The sequence below is a fragment of the Limulus polyphemus genome, unplaced genomic scaffold (genome assembly GCF_000517525.1).
Source record: "Limulus polyphemus unplaced genomic scaffold, Limulus_polyphemus-2.1.2 Scaffold5821, whole genome shotgun sequence".
Classification (NCBI taxonomy): domain Eukaryota; kingdom Metazoa; phylum Arthropoda; class Merostomata; order Xiphosura; family Limulidae; genus Limulus; species Limulus polyphemus.
The window spans coordinates 40230-50552 of NW_013671431.1; the positions used below are offsets into that span (position 1 = coordinate 40230).

General features: G+C 30.7%; 1 protein-coding gene across 4 annotated transcripts in view; it reads left to right on the forward strand.

Annotated features, from left to right (window-relative positions):
- The window catches only part of LOC106473028 (serine/threonine-protein kinase Nek7-like), a 48349-nt gene extending 38270 nt beyond the window's left edge, over positions 1-10079 (forward strand). For all 4 annotated transcript variants that reach the window (XM_013933703.2, XM_022401539.1, XM_022401538.1 and 1 more), the window contains one exon: positions 1969-10079. In XM_013933703.2, the coding sequence (XP_013789157.1) occupies positions 1969-2181 (213 nt within the window). In that variant the 3' untranslated portion in view covers positions 2182-10079. The remainder of the gene's footprint in view (positions 1-1968) is intronic.
- Positions 10080-10323: the final 244 nt, after the last annotated feature.

Sequence of the window (10323 nt, forward strand, 5' to 3'; positions counted from 1 at the left end):
GGCAGGCTTGTATATATACTAAAAAAGAGGGCATCTAGATCACACTCGAGCTGGCGGGCAAATTCATGATCCTTCGAGAAACTCCAGCGTGCATGCTCCCAGCATCGCGTGACTTCCGCTGTTGTAACAGTTCCAATCCATGTTACTGCTGCTTTTAAAATCTAATTATTATTATTTATTCTGCTTTACTATTTCATCACAAAATAAAACTGCTTATTAAAATTGAAGTATTCTTGTAGTTGCAGTAAAGTTAACTACTCATGACTATGGCTTTTGTTTTGGTATGAAAACTTTAGAGAACAATTTAAATCAACATTACATTGTCACTTCATTGAAATAAATATTTTTCAGTCCATTTGATTGGTGAAATATAGCCTTGGATGCCTTAGTGGTACTTCAAGACTTTCTTTGGTCTTGTAAGAAGCAGTCAGTGAATATTGGATCAATGAAATTATTCTGTTAATAGCTTCATCTGTACTAATGATTTTATATGTTAAAACCATGCCATCTAACCAAAGCACGTGTCACTGCATTTCAAGTTACTGTTTTTTGATTTCTTTGGTGCATTTTAGAATTTAGAAAGTTATAAGAAGTTGCAAATCAAAAGTAAGACATTTAATGTCAGTGTAGGTGATGCTTTAATGTTAACTTAGCATTCTTCATTGTGAATTGTTGCAAGAACCAGATTAATAACTGTCAGTTTCAACATTCCACATTGGAGTGTTAATTGATACTGGAACAGTTTTTGTAGTGAAGGTGCTAAAAACCATTGAACACAATTGAAACCACCTGTGTTTGTACATCAACTAGCAAGTACTGCAGCGCCCTCATCATTCCTATTTGTTGCACTTTTGAAACTATCTTTAATACTCTGAAACTAGATGTGGTTACAATTAAAATGTCACTGATTTTTATAAAGTTTCAAAGGAAATTTAAATAGATTTTCTAGTTGACAACAATTTAGTGTAGTAAATACAGTGGAATTCTACTATTTTTTGTGCTATTAATTTCTTTAAATTGAATAAACTTGTAAAAAGATGAAAACTGTTTTTGTTTTTAGCTGTGATTCATGTATCCACATGCAAGTGATTATTTTATCTAAACTATTCTCTGTGGTATATTTATAAATTTGTTTGATTAATTACTCTTACAAGAGAGCTAAGAAAACAACTTGTAACTCAAAAAAAATTTAATTTTGTCACCAGTGATGGGCAGAATACAAATAGTCCATTTTGTAGCTTTGTGCTTAACAACAGTCAAACATTATGCCAATATTTAAATTACTAAGATAGTTAGAATAATTGAAACACTAATTTTGATTTGTTGATTATTTTTGTGAGTCATAACACTAATTTAATAAACTGAACCAACTTGAATCAATCAGTGGTAATAATGAAAAATTATAGTAACAAGATTTTGATTAATGAATAATTGGAGTACCAAAACAGTAGTAATCACAAACACTTTTTCAATTTGTTGATCATTTTTGTGATACTAATCAATTTAATCATGATTTTGATTACTGGATTGTTAGGATAATCGAAAACAGTAGTAACCGTAATCACCAGTTGGCTATTTTCCTGATTTAATCGTAGTATTGATTAAATGATTATTTTATATGACGCTAATCAATGTAATCAATGCTCATAGTTAATCAAGATTATCATCTAGCCCTACTTTTGATAGTGTGTAATTATCTTACCCCAAAAAGGTAAAAGTTCTTTACTTATACAAGTATCAAAATAAACATATTGATTATACAGGTGTATAGACTTGTTACTTGCAGGGCTTGTTTTAAATTCATTGTTGATTATAATCCATTATGTTCTATAAATCCAAGTATTTGTTCTATTTATAGGGTAAAAACTTAGAAATACACTTTAGAGTGTAGACAGCAGCACATATGGTAGCACTTAATTAGGTTTTTCATATTCTAAAAAGCCATTATGAACATTTTTCTTACTCTAGTTGAGAGATTTGGTAGCTGCATGTATTAACCCTGATCCAGAGAAAAGGCCAGACATCACATATGTATACAAAATAGCTCGAGAAATGCATCAGAAGTTTTCCTCCTCTTCAAGTGCTTCTCCATCTCCTGTCCCTATTATGCTGTCTTCGGCTTCCTCGAGGGACGATGCAGACTCCTCTGTACGAGCAATTCCTCGTTCTTCGTCTTCGTGAGGAATCCACTGTAGCCTTATAAGCACCATCCATTGGTTAAGTAATATATCCTGTGATCAGATATCTGTATGTGTACCAGTCAAATGTTATGTAAATATATACACTAGGTGACTTTTGTTTGTTTGATAAAATACTCTTAATGAGATAATCTCAGAACATGAAATAATAAAAAAATTCACAAAGTTTTTTTTTCTTTCTCCTCAGGCATTTATTGATTCATTTCTGCCATTTTCAACAGATGTTTCAGACTTTTTGTGTAATGAGCCATTTCACGACAAGCTCTTTTAAGATGTTAAATTTTTTATTTTAAAAAACTGTTCGTGCATTTAGCAAAAGTAGGAGAAGCATGGAAAAAGACAACACATTTTAGTTATGACCCTTAACAAAACAATAATGCTTTTATTTGTAGTGACTATGAAATTGCCTTTACAAATATTTTAACTTAGTGTGCTTGAAACTGGAAGGAAATAATTTGGAAATCCTACATTGAGAAAAAAGTAAAATTTCACTTTTGAGAAGTGTGCATCATTGAATATGCAAAATTTAATTTGTGAAACTAAATATGTTAAAAAGAATTACTACTAATATGTGAGCAACTGTGATTCCATTTCTGTTCCAGGGTAAACTTATATAGACCTGGTGGATAGGATGTTTGACTCGCAATATGCAGGTCATGGGATTGAAACCTGTTACTGAACATACCCATTCAGCCATGATAGGAGCATTATAATATGATTGTTAGTTCTAGTATTCTTTGGTAAAGAATAGCTCAACAGTTTTCTGTGGGTGGTGTGTACTAGCTGCCTTTCTTCTAGTTCTATCACTTGGTTAACTATTGCAGATGGCCTTCGGGTAGCTTTGCACGAAATCCAACAAAACAAACCTACCTTATAATTATATCCTTAGCAAGTAATAAATTTACTTAGGTACCAGTTATTATGTTGCAACTTGCAAATTATTATTAGAATTACTGTTTTTAAAGAAAATAAGTGGTAATGTTCAAACTGTATAAAAATAAGTAATTTTCTTAAATTAATTATAGTCAGTCTAGTGTAATTGTACTCATCAAACATTTATCCAGTATAACTGGGTATAAATTATTTGTGTGAGAGATTAAAAAGTGCACATAATATAATAATTCCTATACAAATAAATTAAATAGGTGATACATGTTGTCAAATGTGGTTAAATAAGAATCAAAATATTTCACTTTTGAAGTACGGTGATCATTAGAAATAAAATAAATGTTAAAAAACAGTTGTCCCCCAGAAAGACCAGGGTTAGATTTTACAAGTAGATGGTAATCATTAGAAATGACTGAAATTTTTGAGTTAAAAAAAAACGATTGTATAAATGATTAGGTACACGTTTGATGGTGAGAGAACCTTGTCAAAACGTTGTACATTTTCTGTTATGTTAAACTTACATTTGAGTTTTTCTTCATTACCCATTCAAGCCGTCTCCAAGCATTACACATTTACTTTATTTGAAGTCAAGAAATGTTGATTTCACTTTCTCACATTACTAAAACTGTAATCACCTCTGTTGTCAGATTTGTATGAGACATGGATGCACAATAATATAAAGCTTGCTTTAAATAAGTTATTATTGCCTCATTGTTTTATATTCTATAATTACTGGTATTTCATACTAACTGAAACGTTGGCAAGAAAAAAAATACAGTTAATGAAGGTTTTGCAGTTTTCAGCTGATGTTACATCTAATCAAGTTAAGTAAGAAATAATGATAAAGTGTAGACGTAGTATTTTTCCTGAGAAGGTTTTGTTAAGTAAAGCCTTAGATGGTAATGTTTGAAGATTCTTTAAAATATTTGTTTTTCAAAAATACACGTAGTATTAACAAGTTATACAAAAAACTGTTATAGAGAGAGAGCTTTTGAGAATTGGTCAGGTAATGCTCATATTGTTCAGTACAATTAAATTTAACTGAGAATGAATACTGTTTTTACTCTTAAAATTATCATAAATAGGTCCGTGTTACAACTGATAGTTGACAAGAATAACTTTAGAAAATCCATGGATTCTTTCTTATTCTATGAATTACCTTAAATGGGCCTAAGTTAAAACTAGTAGTTGACAAGGAAAGCTTTAACAAAATCAGATTCTTTCTTACTGCTCTGGGAATTATCTTAAATATGGTTGTGTTACACCTCTGATAGATTTTAAGTTTTAAAAAATACTTTGAATTTTCTCTTGCTTTAGGTATTACCTTAAATGTAGCTGTGTTACTACTAGTAGTTGACAAAGAAAGCCTTAAATAACACTGCTTGGTATTTGTGTGTGAAAAGAAGCTGATCCCGTGGTAATGTGTACTAGTCTCACACCTTAACAAACACATACATATATTATTTGATCCCGTGGTAATGTGTACTAGTCTCAAACCTTAATGAACACATACATATATTATTTGATTCTGTGGTAATGTGTACTAGTCTCACACCTTAACAAACACATACATATATTATTTGATCCCGTGGTAATGTGTACTAGTCTCAAACCTTAATGAACACATACATATATTATTTGATTCTGTGGTAATGTGTACTAGTCTCACACCTTAACAAACACATTCATATATTACTTGATCCCATGGTAATGTGTACTAATCCCACACCTTAAATGAACACATACATATATTATTTGATCCTGTGGAAATGTGTACTAGTCTCACACCTTAACGAACACATACATATATTACTTGATCCCATGGTAATGTGTACTAGTCTCACACCTTAACGAACACATACATATATTATTTGATCCCGTGGTAATGTGTACTAGTCTCACACCTTAAATGAACACATACATATATTATTTGATCCTGTGGTAATGTGCACTAGTCTCACATCTTAATGAACACCTACATATAATATTTCTAAAGCTGTAGTAACGTAAGTCTTCTCACATTATGTATAATCCTTTTTTTATATTACAGTCTAAAATTATTATAACATGATCCTTATGCATTCTATAACATCCAGGAAATTCCCCATCCTCTTACAGTTTGTCCAAGAAAAGAAAAAAGAGGCTATTCTTGAAAGACCCTAGTATTTTATGCTAATATGTTATGTCTTTTTATGTATTGAGATGTTTGTAATATTCTAGGTTAGTTCAATTAGTTTTTTGCCACTGTATGAACTGTATTATTTTCAAGTAGTCCTAAAAACATTCAACTTTTGTTTCATTTTTAACAGTCCACTTCCAGAAGGTATTGATTGTTAAAGTTGCAAATCCCAATGAAGGCCTTACCCAGTTTCTTTTAAGATGGTTAGTTCATTTCAGTTATATTATTGGGGATGTTATTTATCACTGATACATCTCTCTCTTGAAGCATGCTCATCTGAGGGACTTCCAGTGGATGTTAAAGAACCATAAAAGAATAGTATTGTTAGACATCCATGTTATTTTATTCAGGGCGAGTAAAACCAGTGGGGTTTCTTTGTCACTTTAATCTCCTGTCTGTTGGCGTATGTTACTCTTCTGCTACTGTATTTGTGATCATATTATGCTGATTAATTTGGACAATTCCACAGTGGTATCTTAATTCATCTACCTTGGAGGTACTTGTCCAGAGATTTCTGGTTTTAGATGTAGATCTCCCCCTTTTTTTTTTGGCCTCTTATCCATTCCTTTACTCTTCAGCCTCTAATATGCCTAAGTTGAAGGTTTTATCCCAGTCATATTCTTTCTGCACAGCAGTTGATCCATCCATGTAGTGTTCTGCTGATTTTAAGGTATTCTGAGTATTAACTGTGCTTGAGACTTTACTAATTGTATGTTGTTAATTACTTTCTTTGGTTCCTCATCCTTAACTGCCTTCATAGAAGTGATACATCATTGGACACATAGAATATGGTGGGGAAAGTTCTTGGACAGCAGAACGTCGGAGTATTGGCTAGCTGTTCATCCAAACTATTAATTTAAAAAAAGAGTTTTGGCACAGAGTCGCTTATCAAAAACTAGTCATTTTATAAGAAAAATGTGTTTATGCTATATGAATATTCATTCTCTTTCAAACTGTGTACATATATAGAAATCATTGTGCAACAACACACTATGGTTTAAGAGAAAGGTGAAGTTTGATATGTAGAAATAATACCTATTAATAAGAGATTAAGTGCTTGTGTCCAAAGTTAAACATTAAGAAATTTACTAAAAATGTATTTTCAAAGCTGTGACTAAATTTGTGATAATAAATTGACATAAAATATCATTGCTTGAATCCACCTATTTTATATTATTTTCCAATTTTATCCCAAGAAACGACGTCAACTAATCGTAAAACAATTGCTTGTTTATGAATTAGTTTAAATTCCATTAAAAAAATTACAACATAAGTTAAACAATGCATGGCGGCATTTTATTGTAAATTACTATCCAGAAGCGTTCCAAAGATTCAACATTACTAAATAGTTATTGTCTAATCATTCAGTTTAAGGCTGGTTTTCCATTTTGTTTCCATGATGACAATTATTAGCTACTTTGAATCATATAAATATTTTAATGAAAAGAGCCTATAACAACATCTTTAGCAAAAAAAATAAAAACTTGTGTTTGTTGTGTTATGTATGCTACATCACATCTGTTTACATGCTTTATCTTTATGTGACTGTTAATGATCATGATAGTTATCCAAGAACCAAATCATACAATTTGATAAAAGGCCTTTGCAGTAGTAGTAATTTACAAAATAAAAAAGAACCAAGGATTAAGTTGGCACGTTTTAATGAATTGGTAAGAAAAATATACATTAATAAAATAATCATTGATTTGTATGTATTCATCATAACCCAATGAAAAACATATCTTACAGGCTCTGTCATTATACTTGAAACATGTACTTCAAAATACATGTTAAAAAATAAAAGATGCCAGCCATCATAAATTAAAAATATTTTGCACAATAAATAGTTTTTGTGACTAAAGACAATTGTGTGTTTCATTAGCATGCTAGTAATTATTATCAATGCATGTTGATAATCTAAAGAGTAGAACAAGTGTATTGAACAAAAATGAAATCATGATGGTGATAGTGTAAATTTGAATTAATAATTACATAATCACAGTATACGAGGTTTCTGACATGGATAAAACCATTTCCACACATTAAAACATGCCTAGAATTTTAGCCAAGATGGCCTTATTATGATAGTTTTGGGATGAGTGTGCCAGACTGTTTATTTGAAGATTTTTTGTTCATGTCCCATTGTTACAAAATCATACATCACACTTGTAGGGCCATGGATGCATTATAAGAATGACACTCAAATCCCACTCTTTGATTATAGTTGGTAGTGGGTGATGTTGACTTGCTACCTTCCCTCTAGTAAGTCAGTTGAAAAGCATTATAAGTATGACACTCAAATCCCACTCTTTGATTATAGTTGATAGTGGGTGATGTTGACTTGCTACCTTCCCTCTAGTAAGTCAGTTGAAAAGCATTATAAGAATGACACTGAAATCCCACTCTTTGATTATAGTTGATAGTGGGTGATGTTGACTTGCTACCTTCCCTCTAGTAAGTCAGTTGAAAATTAGGGACAGTTAGCCCTAGTGTAGGTTTGCACAAGTTATGTAACATAAGATTATTAGTTTCTAATGGTAGTGTTTAAACTCTATATTACAGTAAAACAGTGTTAGAGAACATTCTATTTTATACATAGATTATGTTGCAGTAATATATGATACAGGATTAATATTAACTTAAATGTTATAGTATCCATTAAGAATTGTTACATAGCTCTAACATTCACATAGTTAAGAACTGTTCTGCTTATATTCAGGCATCATGATTGATGTAAATTAATGTATAATTTGAACACAGGTGACATAACTGTACTAATACATTTTTAGTTTCAGTCTAAAAACAGTTTGTTGGTGATGAACAAATACTTGAGATTAACATGTGTATTTCAAAACATTGTGTGTGCATTTTTAAAATTTTAGACTGGCTATAAAGAGGCCAGTAATGATAAATATGATTTAAACTCTCATAATTGTTCTGGTGCTTTAGTAAACTGATTCTAAAGGATTTATAGAAACAGCGAGTAATTATGAGCTGTAATAAAAGCTCTGGTATTATTTAAGTATGATTAAAAGTCATCCTGTAAGGTAAAACCAAACTTTCTTAACAAAATGTGCATTAGTTTATAAAACTAGCAAGAGTAGATGTTATAGATAGCAGAGAACCAGTAATTATATATATGTTACTTGTTTTTGCTTTATAAAGAAAGTCAAAATACTGAAGTTTCAGTTACTGAACTTTGTAGGAAAAATCAAAGGTAGTCACCCTATTTATGCACAGGCCTATTGCATTGATATTTTGTGTATTTACAATATTAAGAATCTTCTTAGTATTTAGAAACCTTTATAATAATAAAAAAACAGCCCAATTTGTGTACTGTTGTATGGCCAAGGTAGTAATTCATGCTTGCTGTATGTAGTAAATGCAGTAGTAACACAATACCAATTTATATGTGTTTTTAAGCTTGTATAGCTATGGGGGTGGAATACTGTTCATGTGTTTTTGTCTATAATATGGATATTTAAATTATTACTGACACTACTAAAAATCTATTTCTTTAATGAATTAAATTGTCATGCTTGTATGAATTGGGCTTAAATCCATTTATCAAGAGAAAATTAATTTTAAATAGCTTAAACAGTTAGTACGTTTTATAGATCAAGCAACAGACACATTCTATTTCTTTCTGCAGTTCTTGAGTTTTAAGAGAGAATTTGTGTAGTTTGGATCAACCGTGTTTTACCCTTTAACTTAGATAAATTATATTTTTGCATGATCAATACCTTATACAGTGTAGATAACTTGAAAGAAGTTTACAAGCTTAGGAACAAAGATCAGAGTTGTTCAAATGTAGGAACACATAATTAAATTACTGAATTACAATTTGAAGTTGTATATTTGTCACCTCAAGAATAATTTATCTAACAAGTGGAGAAAACATGTGAAAGGATTTTCAAACATATATCAATAGGTAACAGCTTTGTCATTCTGTGGTAGAGCTCCTTCACTGATGTGATATCGTGTGAACCTGGGCTGCAACATTGTATTTATGCCCTCTGACAATAAGCCTGAAAAGAAAAACTAACGGAGATGATGTGTTTGTAAGTTATTAGTTCCAAATCTAATCAACGAGTTGCGAATAAGAGAATTTTTAGCACATACTAAAACTACACATTATTATCCTCCAAATAGAACATTTATAACAATGTTAGTGTGCACTAACTGATCAGGAATATTATCTACTTATTTGTGTGTGTAAGGAATAAAAAAACTTATGATTGATACTATAGTTTGTTGTAATTTGTTTTTGTAAAACAGTAACTATCCTGATTTACAAAATAAATGTTATTCCCAATACTTATGATAAATCTATTCTTTCATATGATTTTTTTTGGCTGAATTAATTTGTTCATAAAGTACACAAGTTGTAGGTTTTTAGTCTGCTGTAAGATTTCCAAGGTGGAATTTCAAGTCAATTTTGTTTCTTTTTAATTGATTGGATGTTACTTTGAATGCAGGACTTGTTGTATGTGAAAAAGCATGTGTCACACACAAGGTATTGAAGTTTTACTAACCATGGTATTGTTCACTTCTGCACAGTATTCACAAGCTCATTTATGTATTCCACAGTAAACAAGATTATTGATAAAATATTTTTTGTAATATATACTTGGCTAAATCAATACATATAGTTTATTTTATGAAAGGTATTTCACGGTCAAAGGACAGTAACATTAGCATATATGTCACCACCTGTTTCTTTTTAAATTCTATGTTATATGAAGATGTTAGTTTCACATCCTGTATCACTTGTAAAAATGGAAAGAATAAAAATGTGTATGTTAATGAAGTTATGATCTGGTGAAGTTTTTCGTTAATTTCTCCATAAGATAATCGTATATTCATATAATAATGCATAGGCCTATGATTGTTTAATAGTGGCTGCTGAGATAGCTGAAAGTAACTGTAATATGGAAGTCACTAAACCATTTTAATGAATTACAAATGCTTATATTCAATTTATTTCCTTATGATTTTGCTTCATCCTGTTCCACTAGAGCCTAAGTAAGGCACTCTCCATCCAGCATTTTATCTAAA